Source organism: Pelophylax lessonae, assembly GCF_965119305.1.
Source record: "Pelophylax lessonae genome assembly, chromosome: 10".
NCBI lineage: Eukaryota > Metazoa > Chordata > Amphibia > Anura > Ranidae > Pelophylax > Pelophylax lessonae.
In genome coordinates this window covers 11,239,723-11,260,235 of record NC_138777.1, presented here as the reverse complement: position 1 = coordinate 11,260,235, position 20,513 = coordinate 11,239,723, and the positions used below count along the sequence as shown (strand labels likewise).

General features: G+C 47.5%; 1 protein-coding gene across 5 annotated transcripts in view; it reads left to right on the top strand.

Annotated features, from left to right (window-relative positions):
- The window catches only part of NAV2 (neuron navigator 2), a 713,755-nt gene extending 693,463 nt beyond the window's left edge, over positions 1–20,292 (top strand). For all 5 annotated transcript variants that reach the window (XM_082270274.1, XM_082270271.1, XM_082270272.1 and 2 more), the window contains 10 exons: positions 83–180; positions 2,344–2,439; positions 4,184–4,352; positions 5,653–5,888; positions 10,351–10,505; positions 11,492–11,563; positions 13,531–13,727; positions 16,711–16,829; positions 16,919–17,122; positions 19,527–20,292. In XM_082270274.1, the coding sequence (XP_082126400.1) occupies positions 83–180; positions 2,344–2,439; positions 4,184–4,352; positions 5,653–5,888; positions 10,351–10,505; positions 11,492–11,563; positions 13,531–13,727; positions 16,711–16,829; positions 16,919–17,122; positions 19,527–19,652 (1,472 nt within the window). In that variant the 3' untranslated portion in view covers positions 19,653–20,292. The remainder of the gene's footprint in view (positions 1–82; positions 181–2,343; positions 2,440–4,183; positions 4,353–5,652; positions 5,889–10,350; positions 10,506–11,491; positions 11,564–13,530; positions 13,728–16,710; positions 16,830–16,918; positions 17,123–19,526) is intronic.
- The last annotated feature ends 221 nt before the right edge of the window (positions 20,293–20,513 follow it).

Here is a 20,513-nt window from a genome sequence, read left to right as displayed (position 1 = left end):
GGGGGCCCTTTAAAATGTTGCTATGGGGCACCAAGATTGGTAGTTGCACCCCTGTTCCTAACAATTCCCTTTTCCCTTTCAGACATGCTGCTGGAGGATTCTGCCGATGGCACCCTGCGCAAGGAGAGCCGCCATGTCAAGATTGTGGTCAGCCTCTCGGAGGAGGTGAAATGGAGAGAGGTGGGTGTGCTGAGCGGCCTATCTGTGTTTTGTTAACATGAATGATGTTGGAGCCGTGTATGTGGGGACAGATAAAAGATGAAGGCTACTCTTTAGCATTATACGTCATAATAGAAAGAAAGGAATGTGACCTAGGAAGCAGTGGCGGCGCATCCATTGGGGGCGCAGGGGTGCCGCCCCCCCCATCCATGCTCCTGCCCCCCTATTCTACATGCAGGGCACCGGACGCATGGATTCCAATGGGGGATTGTTTTTTTTTTTTTTAAGCACGTGATTAGAGCCAGAGGCTCTAATAGGCTTCAAAAAAGGGTGGGCTCGGGGTGCAGAGCACTGCACCCTGAGCCCACCCAGTTGAATGATTATTTGCTATTATCACACTGACTCTCCTCCCAGCCAATCAGGAAGCGGGTCGTGAGACCCCCTTCCTGATTGGCTAAAAAGAGAAGTGATTTTACTGGCCATTGAGGCCAAGAGGGAGGGGACGTACAGCCGGAGGAGACTCACAGCCGCTAGGGGAAGGAGCAGGTAAGGATTCTGGCTGTCCGGCTGGGCAGCCAGCCAGGCGGCCGTCCGTCCGTCCGTCCGTCCCAGGAGGAGGGAGGGGTGGTAGATTTGATTGCCAGCCGGCCGTCCCGCCTGGGGAGTGTTGTTTTTTTTCTGCCCCCCCAAAAATTTTCACACTTTTTTTCACACATTTTCTTCCACTGCTAGGAAGAGGAAATAAGAAGCAGAAGGGACATACGGCAATAATAACAGGAAAAAAAGACCACAGCAGAGACTTTGGGGTTAATTTACTAAAGGCAAAGAGGCTGTTCACTTTGCAATGTGAATTCACAATTACCAAGCCAAGAATACCCAATCACATAGTTACAAAGGTAGTCTGGTTTAAAAAAAGACAAAGTCCATCTAGTTCAACCAACAAAAGGGGAAAAAAAATTCAAGAACATTAAAAAAAAGTAATATATTTGCTTGCACATGATTGGGAGATGGAAGTCAATAGAGCTTCAATTTATTCACTTAGCTAAGCTAAGGGAAAATTCCCTTGTATAGTGAACAGCCTTTCTGCCTTTATTAAATCAACCCTTATCTGCTTTTATACCCTCTCTAACTGAAACTTTGAACAACATGGCAGGAGGGAGGGGAGGAAACATAGCCCTGAAAACCTGAAAAAGTTATTTAGAGCTCCCCCTACTGGCTAAAAGTGAGAATGTTTTCTATATGTTGTAGCCCAGAAACTAAGAAAATATTCGCAAAACTACTACACATTGGAGTTGATTTTCTAGAACTGGAGAGTGCAAAACCTGGTGCAGCTTTGCATGGTAACCAATTAGCTTCTAACTTCAGCTTGTTCAAGTAAGCTTTTACAAGAAAAAAAAAAAAAAGGAAGCTGATTGGTTTCTCTAAACAGCTGCACCGGTTTTTGCACTCTCCAGTTTTAGTAAAACAACCCCCATGCTCTTTACAGGTTATTCTAAACCAGGGATCCCCAAACTACGGCCCTCCAGCTGTTGCGGAACTACACATACCATGAGGCATTGTAAAACTCAGACTCATGACTAGGCATGATGGGAATTATAGTTCCTGAACGACTGGAGGGCAATAGTTTGAAGACCCCTGTTCTAGACCCTAGAGCAGGGATATGCAAACATTGGCCCTCCAGCTGTTGCAAAACTACAATTCCCATCATGCCTCTGTCTCTGGGTGTCATGCTTGTGGCTGTCAGAGTCTTGCTATGCCTCATGGGACTTGTAGTTCTGCAACATCTGGAGGGCCACAGTTTGCATATCCCTGACCTAGAGAATTAAAGCACAGAAGGGACACCCGACCAAGAGCCAGAACAGTCCCTTTTTATCAGGGCCTTAGGCTCAGACAGTACTAGAACAGACCGTAAAACCAGACTTTTCTATAATATTCTGTAAGGTTTGTGATTACTGGAGCTAGTAGACAATAGTGCCAGTGGTAGGAGGTTATAAGTATAATAGGAAGTTATTGGTTATAAGTCCTAGATGTCTTTTTTTGGAATTGAGGTTGTTATAAACAAAGGAAAGGTAGTGCAGGATATATAATGCCCCCCCCCCCACCTTGTTTGTTAGAGCAGTGACAGAAGTAATGAAGCTGTGGTTCTTTGTATATCTCACACATCTCCTTATGCTTCTTCTCCAGGATTGCCGGCCTCGCATATTTCTTATTGGCTGTATTGGTGTCGGTGGCAAAACCAAATGGGATGTCCTGGATGGGGTTGTACGCCGGTTATTTAAGGTAAAATATTATCAATTATAAGACCCTGAAGTGTTGTGTTCACTGTTTGTGTAAGGGGTCTTTGAAAAAGCCCAAATATGTAAGAAACAATAAGGGTGCCAAATTAATGGTCCAAAATAGTATTTTATTGGAAAAAAAATAGAATAAGAAAGCCAGCTCTTTTGGGGGCTCAGACACTCCCCCTTCACCAGTTCTTAAGTACTATCTAATCTAAGGTAGAAGATTGTATGGAGAAGAATGGTCTAAATGTGTAGCAACTGGCACCGTCCCCTATAAAAAATTGTGATACAGTAGTGTAGCCAGGTTGGCAGGCGACTAAAAGGATGGGGATGGGGGAAGGGAAAGGAAGCATAGGGCAATAAACTGCCAACACTGGAAATGGGGATTTAACTGTGCCTATATCTCAACAGAAGTAACGCATTAGAGAAAATAAAAATATAATAAAACATGTTTATTAGGGTACAGACAATATGGCATATGTGTGTGTATATATATATATATGTAACATCTCTAGTAATATACAAAAAGCAGTATATCTAAAACGTATCACATGATTTGCTTGTGGATCAAAAAGCAGATCATGTGATACTTTTTTTTCCCACAAATAGACCTTTCTTTTGGTGGTATTTGATCAACTGTGCAATTTTTATGTTTTGTGCTATAAAACAAAAAAAAGAGCGACAATTCTGAAAAAAAATATATTTTTCACATTCTGCTATATAACATTCCCAAAAAAAAATGTAAAATCAAGTATTTTTAACGTTAGGCCAATTTGTTTTCTGCTACATATTTTTGGTAAAAAAAAAAATCGCAATAAGCATATTTTGATTGGTTTTCGCAAAAGTTATCACGTCTGCAAACTAGGGGAAAGATTTATGTCATTTTTATTGTTTTTTTTTTTTTTTTTTCTAGTAATGGCGGCGATCTGCGATTTTTAGCCGGATTGCAACATTGTGGCGGACAGATCGGACCCGTAACTGACATTTTTGACACTTTTGGGGGGACCAGTGACATTACTACAGTAATCAGTGCTAAAAATATGCACTGTTACTGTAATAATGACACTGGCAGGGAAGGCGTTAACACAGTAAATGATCAAGCGGTTAAATGTGTACCTAGGGGCGTGTTTCTAACTGTATGGGGGCAGGGCTTGTGAAATGATCACAGAGACCTGTGTTCCTATATAGAAGGATCACAGGAGCTCTGTGATCATTCCAGAGAGAAGAACGGTCAGCTGTGTGTACAACAGCTGACCGTTCTTCTCTCTCAGCGGGGAATGATTGCCACTGCCGAATGAGCCACGGGGAGCGGCTGCCTGCCACAGTATAACTGCAGCGGGCGGTCGCTAAGCGGTTAAAAAAGGTTCAGCATCATGGTTGCCCTCAAAGGGCCGGTTGTTTCTGTAAGGCTAGATGTCCAGAGCAGCTCACCTGCCCTTACACAGAGATCTGTAGGAGTTTTGTCCTACTCTCTGTTGCTGACTGCTGAGATGAGGGGGGGGGGGGGGGGCAGTGACGTGCCTCTCCGCAGCTTCACAGAGAAGTGCAGGATCAGGCGGAGGAGTTCTGTCCTCTCTGCTACCGACTGCTGAGACAAGTTGGGGGCGGAGACAAGGGGGTGCCACAGGAGAGGTGGAAGAGCCACATGAAATGGTCTAATTCAGGCCGCAGGCCTTGTGTTTAACACGTGGCTTCGGATGATGCACTTTCATGTACAAAGCCTAACCTGCGTGATGTTCTTATAGGAGTACATTGTACACGTGGATCCAGTGACACAGCTAGGACTCAATTCTGAGAGTGTAACCGGTTACAGCATCGGAGAAATCAAACGGACAAACACTGTGGGAACCCCGGAACTCCTTCCCTGCGGGTATCTGGTGGGTGAAAATGACACCATCGCCCTCACATTAAAAGGTAAGTGACATTTTTGATTAATTGCTGAATCCTTGTATTCATTAAATTATTGTGCATGTCAAAAATGTTGGGATAGATGAGGTGATAAAAATGCCCAAAGTGTTACCCTCTAACCCCCTGGTACTCAACCTGTGGCCCCAGGGCCACATGCAGGGGCGTACCTGCGTGAGGAAAATAAGGGGTTTGCCTTGGATGGCATTTTTCAGGGGGGCGGTGCCGCCCCCCCCCCCCCCCCCAGACGACAACACTGTAGCTGAATGATGGCTACAGCGAGGTCTTCCAGTTGTGGGAGTGTTGAGAGTGTCCTGATGATCAGTGCCAAACAGTGCCTCCTCACCAGTGCCCTTCAGTGCCACCTTTTAGTACCCATCAGTGCTGCCTATCAGTGCTCATCAGTGTCTCCTCATCCTCTGCCCTGCTGACCATGTCCTAAGTCCTGCTAACCCCATCCTCTGCTCCAATGACCACATATGTGACACTTGGACGAATCATGTCTCAGGGAATGATGAGGAAGCCACAGCTGTTCACTGTGAATGGCTACAGCTTCCTCATCAGACCCTGAGACGAGAACGATATACCATGGCTGGTGTGGGACAAATTAAGATTGGGGGGGGGGGGGGGGGGCAATTTAGTCTTGCCTAGGGCAGCACAGAACCAAAATACACCACTGGCCACATACAGCCCTTTAGTACCCTCAGACCCCAGTAGCCTGTATTGGGAATGAGCGCACTCATCTATAAAGTGGTAATAGCAATGCTTTCTGCTGGTGCCATGTAATATGTCTCTTGCAGTATGTCTCCAGTCTCCAACTTAACCTGTAGCATTTCCACAGTCTCTGACCTTCGTTTCCTTTTCTGGCATTACATATACTGGATATCATGTAAATCCCCTTGGTGTTGTCAAAGGCCACATTTCAAGCTCTATATACCTCAAACCCACAAGATGGTGGCCTGCATTGTTAGTGATAGACAGGTTCACCATAAAGGCCTAATCCAACTAAAACTTTAGTGTTACGTAGTTGCTGGCAAGCTGAATCACATGGCGGCTTCTCATATATTGGGGGCATCCAGGGGAAAGGTCACACAAACAAAATTCCCAATTCTTCCAACTGCAATGGCCATCACAATGCCATATGATGGTATCAGGCTTTCATAGCAGACAAGAAATTAGGGTTTTAGGGGAAGATCTACAGATGTTGTCTCAGATATCTGCCAAAGTGTCCAAAAAGCTTTGCCACTAACACAATGCAATTCTGTGCTATTAGAGGGTAATGTTGTCTTCTGTTCTTTTTCTGTTTTAGGTCTCTCTGAGAACAGTTTGGACGCTCTGGTGTTTGAAACGCTGATTCCTCGCCCCATATTACAGCGATACGTCTCACTGCTAACAGAACATCGGAGGATTATCCTGTCCGGTCCTAGCGGGACGGGTAAAACCTACCTAGCTAACCGACTGTCTGAGTACATGGTGCTGCGCGAGGGGCGGGAACTAAGTGATGGCATCATTGCTACTTTTAATGTGGATCATAAGTCCAGCAAGGTACGGATTCCTCACTGTCATATCGGTTCTATAGGAAGCTGCAAACCTAACTTACCAGGCTGCAGACTTATCAAGCATGACAGAGGGATGTGTGAAGTGTAGTTATTCTTAGCAACCAATCAGAAATGACTTTTCACTGTGACCTTATCCTTTAACAGCTCTTTTCAGCCACTTGCTGTATACATGCAGCTGCACATTATTGCTCTTTATAGAGAAAAAAAGGAGGACATAAACGCCTAGTGAATTACCTTCAACAATCAACAGCAATTATGTATTTATTAACGCATATAACGCATATCAAACACAACTCCATATGTCCTCTATATAACTCTGATACATTGATTACCTCTACATGTCCTCTATATGTCCCTGATACATTGATTACCTCTACATGTCCTCTATATGTCCCTGATACATCGATTACCTCTACATGTCCTCTATATGTCCCTGATACGTCGATTACCTCTACCTGTCCTCTATATGTCCCTGATACATTGATTACCTCTACATGTCCTCTATATGTCCCTGATACATCGATTACCTCCACATGTCCTCTATATGTCCCTGATACATCGATTACCTCTACATGTCCTCTATATGTCCCTGATACATCGATTACCTCAATGTGTTCTCAATTCATAGAAGTGATGTCCAGGGCCGGACTGGCCTACCGGGATACCGGGAAATTTCCCGGTGGGCCGCCGGCCCTGGGGCCGCTTTAAAATTGTGGCCGCTTTAAGACGCGGCCGCTATTGTGGCCGCTTTAAGATGCGATACATCGATTACCTCTACATGTCCTCTATATGTCCCTGATACGTCGATTACCTCTACCTGTCCTCTATATGTCCCTGATACATTGATTACCTCTACATGTCCTCTATATGTCCCTGATACATCGATTACCTCCACATGTCCTCTATATGTCCCTGATACATCGATTACCTCTACATGTCCTCTATATGTCCCTGATACATCGATTACCTCAATGTGTTCTCAATTCATAGAAGTGATGTCCAGGGCCGGACTGGCCTACCGGGATACCGGGAAATTTCCCGGTGGGCCGCCGGCCCTGGGGCCGCTTTAAAATTGTGGCCGCTTTAAGACGCGGCCGCTATTGTGGCCGCTTTAAGATGCGGCCGCTATTGTGGCCGCTTTAAGACGCGGCCGCTATTGTGGCCGCTTTAAGACGCGGCCGCTATTGTAGCCGCTTTAAGACGCGGCCGCTATTGTGGCCGCTTTAAGACGCGGCCGCTATTGTGGCCGCTTTAAGATGCGGCCGCTATTGGGACCGCGCCGCGGCTGCTGCATCCCTGGTGAAGTGAAGTCTGTACTACGTCAGCCGCTATGAGCGGCATGACGTCAGATCTGGCGGGAGCGGCTGCGCGGCGCCGGCCGGCGATGGATCATGTGACTGTCAGCAAGACGGACGGTCACGGTGACGGCGCCGAGGGACCCATTACACGGACGCCAGCCCAGCAGCCCAGCACCCTGTCTGACCAAGTTAGTAATAAAAAATCAGCAGACTGCAGTGCAATTATTTATCCCATCCTCCGACCTCCACCAGACCACCACAGATCTTCTCCCTAATAGGATGGGGGGAAGCAGTGGCGGTGGGGAGGATGGCACCCCCCATCACCACTGCCACCAATCTCCCCTCACCACCACCACTGCCAACGATTCCCACCCCCCTCACCACCACTGCCACCGATTCCCACCCCCCTCACCACCACCGCCACCACTGCCACCGATTCCCACCCCCTCACCACCACTGCCAACGATTCCCACCCCCCTCACCACCACTGCCACCGATTCCCACCCCCCTCACCACCACCGCCACCACTGCCACCGATTCCCACCCCCTCACCACCACTGCCACCGATTCCCACCCCCCTCACCACCGCTGCCACCGATTCCCACCCCCCTCACCACCACTGCCAACGATTCCCACCCCCCTCACCACCGCTGCCACCGATTCCCACCCCCCTCACCACCACCGCCACCACTGCCACCGATTCCCACCCCCTCACCACCACTGCCACCGATTCCCACCCCCCTCACCACCGCTGCCACCGATTCCCACCCCCCTCACCACCACTGCCAACGATTGCCACCCCCCTCACCACCACTGCCACCGATTCCCACCCCCCTCACCACCACCGCCACCACTGCCACCGATTCCCACCCCCTCACCACCGCTGCCACCGATTCCCACCCCCCTCACCACCGCTGTCACCGATTCCCACCCCCCTCACCACCGCTGCCACCGATTCCCACCCCCTCACCACCACTGCCACCGATTCCCACCCCCTCACCACCACTGCCACCGATTCCCACCCCCCTCACCCCCACTGCCACCGATTCCCACCCCCCTCACCACCACTGCCACCGATTCCCACCCCCCTCACCACCACTGCCACCGATTCCCACCCCCCTCACCACCACTGCCACATATTCCCACCCCCCTCACCACCACTGCCATCGATTCCCACCCGCCTCACCACCACCACCACTGCCACCGATTCCCACCCCCCTCACCACCACCACCACCACTTCCACCGATTCCCACCCCCCTCACCACCAGCACCACCACTTCCACCGATTCCCACCCCCGTCACCACCACCACCACTGCCACCGATTCCCACCCCCCTCACCACTGCCACCGATTCCCACCCCCCTCACAACCACTGCCACCGATCCCACCCCCCTCATCCCCACCACCGCTGCCACTGATCCCACCCCCCTCATCACCACCCCTGCTGCCACCGATCCCAACCCCCTCACCACCACCCCTGATCCCACCCCCCTCACCACCACCACCGATCCCACCACCCCTGCTGCCACTTATCCCACCCCCCTCACCATCACCACCGCTTCCACTGATTCCACCCCTCTCACCACCACCCCTGCTGCCACTCATCCCACCCCCCTCATCATGTCTGCAACCTCTGACATCTCCTGTACCATGTCCGCACAGCCTCTGACATCTCCTGTACCATGACTGCAACCTCTGACATCTCCTGTACCATGTCCGCACAGCCTCTGACACCTCCTGTACCATGTCCGCACAGCCTCTGACACCTCCTGTACCATGTCCGCACAGCCTCTGACCTCTCCTGTACCATGTCCGCACATCCTCTGACCTCTCCTGTACCATGTCCGCACAGCCTCTGACATCTCCTGTACCATGTCCGCACAGCCTCTGACATCTCCTGTACCATGTCTGCACAGCCTCTGACATCTCCTGTACCATGTCTGCAACCTCTGACATCTCCTGTACCATGTCCGCACAGCCTGTGACATCTCCTGTACCATGTCCGCACAGCCTATGACATCTCCTGCACCATGTCTCCACAGCCCCTGACATCTCCTATACCATGTCTCCACAGCCCCTGACATCTCCTGTACCATGTCTCCACAGCCTCTGACATCTCCTGTACCATGTCTCCACAGCCTCTGACATCTCCTGTACCATGTCCACACAGCCTATGAAATCTCCTGTACCATGTCCACACAGCCTATGACATCTCCTGTACCATGTCCGCACAGCCCCTGACATCTCCTATACCATGTCTCCACAGCCCCTGACATCTCCTATACCATGTCTCCACAGCCCCTGACATCTCCTGTACCATGTCTCCACAGCCTCTGACATCTCCTGTACCATGTCCACACAGCCTATGACATCTCCTGTACCATGTCCACACAGCCTATGACATCTCCTGTACCATGTCTCCACACCCCCTGACATCTCCTATACCATGTCTCCACAGCCCCTGACATCTCCTGTACCATGTCTCCACAGCCCCTGACATCTCCTGTACCATGTCTCCACAGCCTCTGACATCTCCTGTACCATGTCCACACAGCCTATGACATCTCCTGTACCATGTCTCCACACCCCCTATGACATCTCCTGTACCATGTCTCCACACCCCCTGACATCTCCTATACCATGTCCGCACAGCCCCTGACATGTCCTGTACCATGTCCGCACAGCCCCTGACATGTCCTGTACCATGTCCACACAGCCCCTGACATGTCCTGTACCATGTCCACACAGCCCCTGACATGTCCTGTACCATGTCCACACAGCCCCTGACATGTCCTGTACCATGTCCACACAGCCCCTGACATGTCCTGTACCATGTCCGCACAGCCTATGACATCTCCTTTACCATGTCCGCACTTTTACCACTTTTAACTAGAATTTGCTCTTTTATATATAAAGCACTATATGCTTTCATATCTATCTTATCTATGTATAATACACTCTTCAAATTTGCTTTAAAATGCATGGTTTTCCTTTTTATGAACAAGGAAATAATGGCGCTATGCTGTTGGGCCGGTATAATAGTGCTATGGGGCTGGTATGACATTTTTTCCAGGGCTGAATTTTATTCCCAGTCCGGCCCTGGTGATGTCTGTGAGTTTTCACCAACATTTTCCTGTTTCGTTGTGCAGGAACTGCGTCAGTATCTCTCCAACCTGGCCGATCAGTGTAACAGTGCGAACAGTTCGGTGGACATGCCTCTGGTCATCATCCTGGATAATCTGCACCATGTCAGCTCCCTGGGGGATATCTTCAATGGCCTTCTGAACTGCAAATACCACAAATGGTAATTATGTTCAGTATTCTAGCTGCTCATATGGGGCTTTGTTACAACAGCACAGATATATATATATATCTTCCATATATCTTATATACAGTAATTATATTTATGAAACTGGTTTGTTAACTAGTAACTGACTGCTGAAGTTTGAGTCCCAGCTTGCCTTTTGCTCTGCTGATGTCACTAGTTCCTGGTCAGAGGGTAGTTATTGCCTTTCTCTCTATTGTGTATATATGACATTGGTCATAATGACCAGGAACAACCGCAAGAAGATTCTGCTATGCCTCCCTTTGTCCTTGTCTATTATTCCCAGTGTTCTAGGCACAAAAACGTTAATTTAAATATTTTCCTTAACACCCACAAAGGGTATAAATCCACTTTGTGCTCACCCTGTAAAAGTAGCAGTGACATCATTACTATGCTGTACATGGCCTGTGCAGAGAGTAGAGCTGTGGGAGGGGTCCAGCAGGATCCACCCAATGCAGCCTGCCTTCAGAAAAGTACAGGAGGGGGGGCGGAGACAAGACCAGTCTCCTTGCACAAAGTGAGAGAGCAGAGTTGTGGGAGGGATCCAGCAGGATCCACCCAATGCAGCCTGCCTGCAGAAAAACATAGGAGGGGGCGGAGTCAAGACCGGTCTTGCTGCACAAATTGAGAGAGCTGAGTTGTGGGAGGGGACAGCAGACTCCACCCACTACAGGCTGCCTGCAGAAAAATACAGGAGGGGGCAGAGACAAGACCAGTCACTCTGCACAAGGAGAGAGAGCAGCAGTGAGCGGTCTTTATTACAGGAAGGAAAAGTCTCACACTGGATTACTTTACAGATCTGGAAAAAATAAACAAAGATCACTGAGATTCAGGAAGAATACAAATCACTAATAATAGATTTAGGCAACATTTGCTTCTTCTGGAGTTCAGCTTTTTTGAGTGAAGACCAAATGCCATTATGTTTTAAATTCCATATTTTTTTCTTAATCATATTCTCCCTACAGCCCATACATCATTGGCACCATGAACCAGGCAACATCCTCCACGCCCAACCTGCAACTCCACCACAACTTCAGGTATGTCTGATCTTTTTTTTTCTGGATAGCAGAAGGTTAAAGTGGCAAAATATTAATTGAGCAGGAAAAAAAAACCTGTCTCAATAACTAATAATTTCCACCGAGATAGGTGGATATTGAGAATATATTTTGAATATATTTTTCCCCCAATAACCACTTAAAGACTGCCCAATAGCAGATTTACTGCTACAGGGCGACCCTCCTGCGCACACAGAATCACATACACATATATATGTGTGTGATTCTGCACTTTTTCGTAGGGGGCACGCACGCGGTCCGTTTTTGCTGACAGCAGAAGCCAATGTGCGGGTGCCAGGCACCGGATGTCTGCAAGCACCTGCCGATCATCGGGCAGAGACACAGAACAGAATACTGCCTATGCAAACAAGGCAGAGTTCCATTCTGATGGGGGAAGGGATGGATTTTGTGTCTCTGCAAAGCAGGGAAAAATTCCATCACTTTCCTTTGTAAAAGCAGCACACACAGTACACAAATACTGGCTAGGCACACAGTTAGCCCTTTGACCGCTATATATGTTTAACCCATTTCCAGGCAGTGTCATTAATACAGTAACAGTGCATATTTTTAGCACCAATCACTGTATTAATGTCAGTGGTTCCCACAAAGTGTCAAAAGTGTCAGTTAGTGTTAAATTGTGCCCCGCAATATCACTGTCTTGTGATATTGCTGACCGCCACTATTGCCAGTGTAAAAAAAAAAAAAAAAATCCAGTGTATACGTCATAGTATAAATTTTGCGCAAACCAATCAATATACGCCTATTGAGATTTATTTTATTTTTTTTACCAAAAACGTGTGGCAGAATACATATTGGCCTAAATTTATGAAAAAATTGGATTTGTTTTATTGGATATGTTTTATAGCAGAAAGTAAAACTTTTTGTTTTTTTTCAAAATTGTCAGCCTTTTTTTTTTTTTTTGTTCAGTATGGCGTAGGCAGGCCATTTGGAAAATTACTCATCCCCACAGAGTTCGGTGTTTCCTGGCCGACATCCCAATGTAACAAAACAAGAGAAAACCCCCCTAGGGTGGCGGGATTTTGGAGGCCACCACAAACCTACATGTAAAAAATATATTTAATAGATCATGTTAAAATCACATAGACAAATAGTGAACAACTATTAAAAGACATGGTATACAGAATCTTCATACAAAAAAAGTATAATGTAGAAAGACAAATCCTGATTACAACAAATGTACAGGTGCACACGTTTTCCAACGTATGCAGGTCATTTAGTAAAAATCTGGATTTTGCTGCGCTGATTTAAGATCATAAATTAATAAAACAACATTAAACTCAGTATATATATGAAGCAGCTAAACAAATGATTTTGAAAGGAAATCAATAATAAAAATGAGGGTGGGGGGTGTAGCGCTACTAATGGAAAACAGTATGAACAGTCCATCAGAAATTAAATGTCCAAGTGAAACTAAAGCATCACACCAGCGAGCTTGATAGTGAGGAGAAGTATATAGTGAATCCACCACCGGAAAAAATCTGATATGCCCTTACCAGACCAACAGACCTGGATAGGTCTTAAGAGGCAAAACAGCAGATAATAAACGGAGGATCTGAAACACAATCTTCTCCCTTCTCACTGGAAACTGATATGTCACCTGCCGATCTTTAATTATCTCGAAGACATAAAGGAACACCCTCATAGCGTATTATGCTTCATAAATTTTAATTAGAGATAAACATAAAGGCTTACACAAATGCAGAGTGGCAGCAGCATCTCATAGTGTGCTAAGGTCGGCGTGATGCTCGTTTCCAACCCAAAAGATGGCCGCCGCTCTTCCCAATTGCGCATGCGTCCGTCCACCAGGGGCTACGCCCAGTAATCATTCCCACCCTTGTTAGGATTCTCCCTCCATACTACATTTTTAGAGTTTGATCATGTTCTCGATAAATCTCATCTGACTTTGTTTTTACTTGTTACCTACATAGATGGGTGCTCTGCGCCAACCACACGGAGCCGGTAAAGGGTTTCCTGGGGCGCTACCTCCGCCGGAAGCTGATCGAAACAGAAATGACCAACCGAGTACGGAACGTGGAGCTGGTGAAGATCATTGATTGGATCCCTAAGGTGTGGCAACATCTCAACCGCTTCCTGGAGGCTCATAGCTCCTCAGATGTCACCATCGGTGAGTGTTTGGATGGAATAGTCATAGATTGTCGGGGAGGGGAGGCTTTGGGAATGCAGTTGTCCATTGACTATGAAGTTACTGTATGTTTTACCTGTCTAAGGCTGTAGCCATGGGGCATGATGGGTCTTGTTCTCCCAATATAAAGGCTAAATTCCCCTTTTAGGTAAAATAATAAATCATTGCACCCAAGATCAGTGAATCACCAGTGCAATGTCAGACTCCTGCAGACACGCTCTACAGCTTTCAGCCATACCTCTGTATGGGTCAGCAGTTTGAAAGCTGCAGGGCTTGTGAATGAACTATGAGCGTGTTCATCGGTGCCATGGTGGCAGACAGGACTTATAGTCCTCTCATTGTATGTTTCAGCTGTGTGGGCGGAGCTCTGCACAGCTGCGCTGTTTACAAAATGTGACAGCGGGTGCAAGGAGGGGATCCCCTGCCCGCTATCACAGGGAAATCCGGGGGGGTTGAGGAGAACAAGTGCTAAATTATGCTACACATTGCACTCTATAAGTGTGTAAAATGCTCCAAAAGGAACTTATTCTGTAACTGGAGAGTAAGATTTATAGGTGTGCGCAGCCTTAACGCATTAGGATGTGCACTCTAAAGCTAATGCACACATGCAATGGACCTGTCAGTAGAGCAGAGATTGGTGTCAGTAGTTTTGTTTTTTAAAATTGTATTTTTTTATTATTTTTAAAATATTAAATCATTTTTTTACAATTCTTTTTTTTAGGAGCACCGATTTGGGGGCTTTGGTGGGACTTTGGTGAAGTATCAGGGGTCTAAACAGACCCCTCATATCACACTTTCACTATCTCATAGAGAAAGGGATTGAAGACAGAGATTTCCCAGTCTCTTTCTCTATAGCTGGATACACACTATACAACTTTTGTTGTTAGATTTCCTTTAGATTTACCTTTAACTATGTAGTGCAAGGGCCGGCCTGATTGCATACAAATTAAAAGTGTTAAGATTTGACCTCATATTATATGGTTTTGGTAAATCTAAAGGAAAAAATCTAAAGACAATTGTATAGTGTGTATGGCCCATTAATGTGCACAGCACAGGGTGATCAGGGTGTGCCTTGTGTGCACGCCTATTGTAAAATTATTTTTGGCTGGTCAGAACAACTGTGATTCACTCAGACTGCCACCAGATGGCAATGCAGGCTTAGGGATTTGTAGTTTGATATATATAGAATAGAGGTCAGTGACCTTTTCCACATTAGGGGGTATATTTATGAAACATCTGTTGCGTGAATGTCAGAAGCATTTGTGCAAGCTGAAACAAAAAATAATCGTCATTTTTCTAAGAGATTAATGCCTAGAATACCTCTATGAGAAAAATATACATTTTTTGGTGTCCTTTCATTCAGCTTGCACAAATTCTGACATTCATGTAAAATATGTTTAATAAATAGACCCCATTGTGTCATGTTTTCAAGCATTAATAGACAACCATTGTGTTGTAAGCTTAGTTTTTTTTTTTTTTTGCTAATGCCAAATATGTAATAATGGGTTTAACATACTATTAACAATACAACTATGAGTGGCGGCTGGTGCTCCATGTGACGGGGGGGGGGGCGGCAGACAGACCACACCAGCCCGCACACCATACCCCCTCCCCCCTCCTGGACCACACCAGTCCGCACACCTGTCACCGGCTCACTCACCCCTCACCCTGGACATGTGGACAGGCAGCAGCAGCGGCGGCTTCCCTCAGTCTTCTGCATCTCCTCCCTCCTCTTCCTTGGTCAATGGCATGGCTTCTCCTTTCTGACAATCAGGATTGGCCAGGAGGAGGATCCGTGTGACAATAGCAAATATTTATTCGCTATTGTCACACAACTGGGTGGGCTCAGGGCGAAGTGCTCTGCGCCCCAAGCCCACCCTTTTTTGAAGCCTATTAGAGCCTCTGGGTCTAATCACGTGCTTAAAAAAAAAAAAAACCCCATTGGAATCCATGTGTCCGGTGCCCTGCATGTAGATTAGGGGGTCGGACACATGGATGGGGGGCGGGGCCCCTGCACCCCTAATGCACCAGCCGCCCCTGACAACTATGAGTGCAAAACTTAGCTGGTGCTCACACCAAACATGTTCAGCTCCAGTGCATGCACTGTGGGCCCTGTGTGGCCAAGCTGTGCCCCCCCAGGTGTTGCAGAACTACAAGTCCCATTGTGCCTCAGCCTTTCGGAGTCATGCTTGGAACTGTCAGCCTTGCAATGCCTCATGGGACTTGTAGTTCCGCAGCAGCTGGAGGGCCACAGGTGGAGCACCAATGCTTTAGGCCTTAGATCAGCCCCGTACCTTTAGGAACTCTAGGTGTGCAATGTTCATCTGTGGAGGACACCAATGTCTTCTGCTTTCATCTGCCTTTCAGTGATATCAGGGAGGCAGGCGGGAGGAAAGGAAATACTTTATAGCGGAGAGCCCAGTAAGCTGTCAGTTCCAGCCAATAGTAGCGAGTGCCAGTGCAAATGGCATTGGGTGCCTGGGGTTGCCAGCATCTGTTTGAGTCTGAGCAGCTGTAATTTTCTAAACCGCCACATGATGGTATTATGAGTAAATGAGGAATGTGTATAAAGTAACTGCGTATGGAATGAATGAAACGCCAAATACACCAACGTAACCTCTTTTTTAAAGACTTTTTTTTACTGGATTAAATATTTGTATAGTAATACGGGTGTGCGCCAGATGTCTGCATAGCAAAATCAGGGTGACAACCGCTTTTAGAGGCAACATTTATGTAGACACTGCCTCGCTTACTACGGTAATCTCCTCTCAGTTCTCTCCCTCCTGTAAGCCTGTATGAGTGCCTTCCCTTTCTGCCCGTCAGCTTATAGAGAAGCCACTCCCATTTAAAAGTCTGATTTCAGTAATGAGGTGCAATTCTGAATAAAGACTTAATTTATGGCTTTTGAAAAATAAATATTGGCGTGTTTTAAGGGTTTTTAATTTTGTCCCAACTGTTATTGCAGGTCCCCGCTTGTTCCTTTCCTGCCCCATGGATGTGGACGGCTCTAGGGTCTGGTTTACAGATCTCTGGAACTACTCGATCATTCCATATCTACTGGAAGCTGTCAGGGAGGGGCTGCAGGTAAGAAATTTTCATCTTTCTCGCTTGACTGAATGGCAGCCATGTTTGTCCAGAACTCCCATTTTGATCACTGATCCTCTGTTACCTAGTTGTACGGCAGGAGGGCACCATGGGAAGATCCTGCTAAGTGGGTCATGGACACGTACCCGTGGTCCGCTGTTCCCCAACAACATGAGTGGCCACCACTGCTGCAACTGCGACCGGAAGATGTTGGATTTGATGGTTACTCTGTGCCAAGGGAGGGGGCCTCCAGCAAGCAAGCTCCATCTGGAGATGGTGAAGGAGATCCACTGGTAAGGAGACAATACACATCTAACTGATATTTTATTCTGTCTCTCGACGTGGATTCTAGAGCAGGCTTGTCCCACCAGAAGTTGTTTCTTAAACAGAAACAGATTGATCTCCCACCTACAATGGCTACTGTTGTATAGGTCACGAAGGCTGTTAGCGTCACTCCTAGCTGGAGGCTTGAGGAACTCCTTGCCAGTACTCAGAGCTCAAGAGCAGGCCGAGAACACTAATTTAGAACTGTGGATAAACCGAGGGAAAGGACACCGATCAAACGGTGTATGGCCTTAGCTGATGCGCTTCGCCCCGCCCACTAGGGCTATGTGGCCAAGCCCCCTGGTGGGAGTGGTGAAATGTGGCAGTGGGCGTGGCTGGAGCGGTGTCAACTGAGGCCATTTACCGTGACAACATCGGGGCAGTTTGAGCGACATCCTTTGCCTTGGTTTACTGATGTATAGGGTTACTTCTCTGGCCATTAATGACCTACAATGGCTACTGTTGTATAGATCACGAAGGCTGGTAGCGCCACACCAAGCCGGAGACTTGAGAAACTCCTCACCAGTACTCAAAGCTCAAGAGCAGGTATCCGAGAACACCAATTTAGAAGTGTGGATAAACCGAGGGAAAGGAAGCCGCTCAATCGGTGTATGGCCTCAGCTGATGCATTTTGCCGCATGCACTAGGGCTATGTGGCCAAGCCCCTGGTGGGAGTGGTGAAATGCAGTAGTGGGCTTGGCTGCAGCGGTGTCAACTGAGGCCATTTACCTTGACTACATCGGGGCGGTTTGAGCGACATCCTTTCCCTTGGCTTACTGATGTATAGGGTTACTTTCCTGGCCACCAATGATAAATAGACCCTTTTTCCAATGATCACCAATAAGAAAAGGGACACTTCTTTCAATGGCTACCAAAGAGAAAGGGAAACTTATTCCAGTGACCACCAATAAGAAAGAGACCCTTCGTCTAATGACAACCAAAGAGAAAGGGGCCCTTCTTCCAATGACCACTAATGAGAAAAGTGGCTACAAACGTAAGGGGACACTACCATTTTCACAATCTGTACTACTTCGGGGTTTTAAAGGCTTAGAAAGAGGGTTGGAGAGGCTGGATTGTTCTGGCTCAATGCCCAAGATGTCAGACAGCCAGGCCCCTACCAAATTCAGAAGGACTTCAGCATGGGCAGCTTATAGTATGTATTTTCCTCAGCACAGATTTCCTCAAATACTTCCTTTTACCTAGTCTGTGCTTCCTGGTAATCAGTGGCATGTTGTCTTACTTATACTCCTGGGTCGGAGTCGTGGCGAGGGGCAGGATCTGTGTGAGGCAAAGGTAGCAAGATGCTTCTCAAGCAAATGCAACAAACTAATGTCACAGCTTCCATGAAGCTCCACTCCTTGACACTGCTTAGACCAGCAAGCAGGTTAGGTGCCTAGCACAGCCACATGGGGCAGGGGAGGGGGGGGGGTCCATAGCCCTGTGTTAGCTCAGACCAGTCAGTTTGGAGCCTATGCATGGCTTTCTGGTCTTGGTCCTGGCCACAAAACAAAATAGCAGGGAATCCGAAAAAGGTGAGTACATGGTGCTGGGGAGGGAGTAAAGCAAACCTTTTGCTTTGCCCTGTGCAAGGTCATTAAAATTGAGTACTTAAAAGCTGCACCCCAAGTGCACACACCTCCTTGTTCCTTAAGATTTTAAATATTTTGCTCCGTCCCCATCTTTATGCAAATATTGACTTTTCAGATAGGTAATGTTTAGATGCAACTGTCCCATTGCAAGTGTTGACTAAGATTAGGGGCTCTTAGAGCAGAATGCAATGGTATTTCACACAAGGCCAGGTCAAGCCTGTTTGATGTGGGGGTGCAGTAAAAAAATGTCAGCAGGGCAGTGTACAGACACTATTGGTTTTTAAGGCAGGGGTCACTGCTGGAGAGGCAGAGGACACGGGGTCATTGCTGGCAGGGCACTTAACAGTGCTGAGATCACATTGCTTTACACACAGCCATGATCTGCGCAGTGTGGATCTGGCTACTGCAGCTACACTGCCAGAATTTCACAGGTCAGATCTGCAACATAGCATCCAGCTACACACTGTACTGTTTGTAGTGTGGGAAGGAGGACCTCTGTGCTGGGATCAGCCAGGCAGATCTTCTAGGGTGGGGGGGTTGGTCACGGGGCTTTGGGAGGGAGGAGGCACAACTGAAATCTTGGGGGGCGCGCAGTCCACCCCTATAGTTATGGCCATAATCCTTTATTAAACTGCTCCCTCTCGTCTCTTTCTTCCAGGGTGGAGGGGAAGTTGGTCATGGGGCTTTGGGAGGGGGGCATAACTGAAATGGGGGGGGGGGGCGCGCATGCAGTCCACCCCTATGACCCTTTATTAAACTGCTCCCTCTCGTCTCTTTCTTCCAGATGAACATGCTGATGAGGCTTCAGGAAGCCGCCAACTACTCCAGCCCGCAGAGCTATGACAGCGACTCCAACAGCAACAGTCACCAAGATGACATCCTGGACTCTTCGCTGGAGTCCGCGCTCTGACACCACTCCGCTGCCTCAACAGACAGCGGAACAAGAGACACTTTATAGACTTTTTTTGGGGGGGTGCAGGTCACCCTTCCAACTACCGTTTTTTTTTTTTTTTGTTTTTGACAACGTGTAAGAAATATGGCTGCACTACTTGTAAGCGGCGGTAACGCCAAAACACTGAAAACGTTTTTAAGTTGTAGACAGAACGGGCCTCATGGTGCCGAGCTGGAGGGGAAGAGAGTTCACTGCCTATGCTGCTGTAACCAAACACGAAAAAAAAAAAAAAAAATGGCGTGCTGGACACTCCGCCTTCACAAGATGACCTCACTGCAGATAGTTGCTGACTATACTGCTTGCCTTGCTCTTGGCGTTAACCGGTGCTGGTTGGGGGGGGGATTGGTGTCGGCTGCAAAATATTGTACAGCTATGCAGGACATAATCCGTACCTCTCCTGAACCCCGGGAGTGTAAGGGCTCGCACCTGTGTTGCTTGAGAAACTTAAACGATAATCGGTGAGCATCAGTGGTCAATTCTGAGAGAGTTTCAGATTTAAAATGAGACTTTAGAAGCCAAAAAAAGAATAAGCCACCCCTTACCCACCACAACAGTTGTGATGGTCATTGAGTACATATAAACTAAGCTATGCCGCGGGTTGGTCTTAAGTGTTTTTAAATCAGATAATGGTCATTTATCCACAAAATCCATGAACGCACATAGGAGACAGATATAATTCTGCATATTGCTGCCGAGGACCTGTACTGCCTGTAAATGAGGTGCTACACAGTTCCCAAGAGCATCAGATAAGTTTTAGCCTACAGTTCCTGGACAAGTACAGTCCTGTTACTGACAATGAAGACAGTGGGAGATCTAACC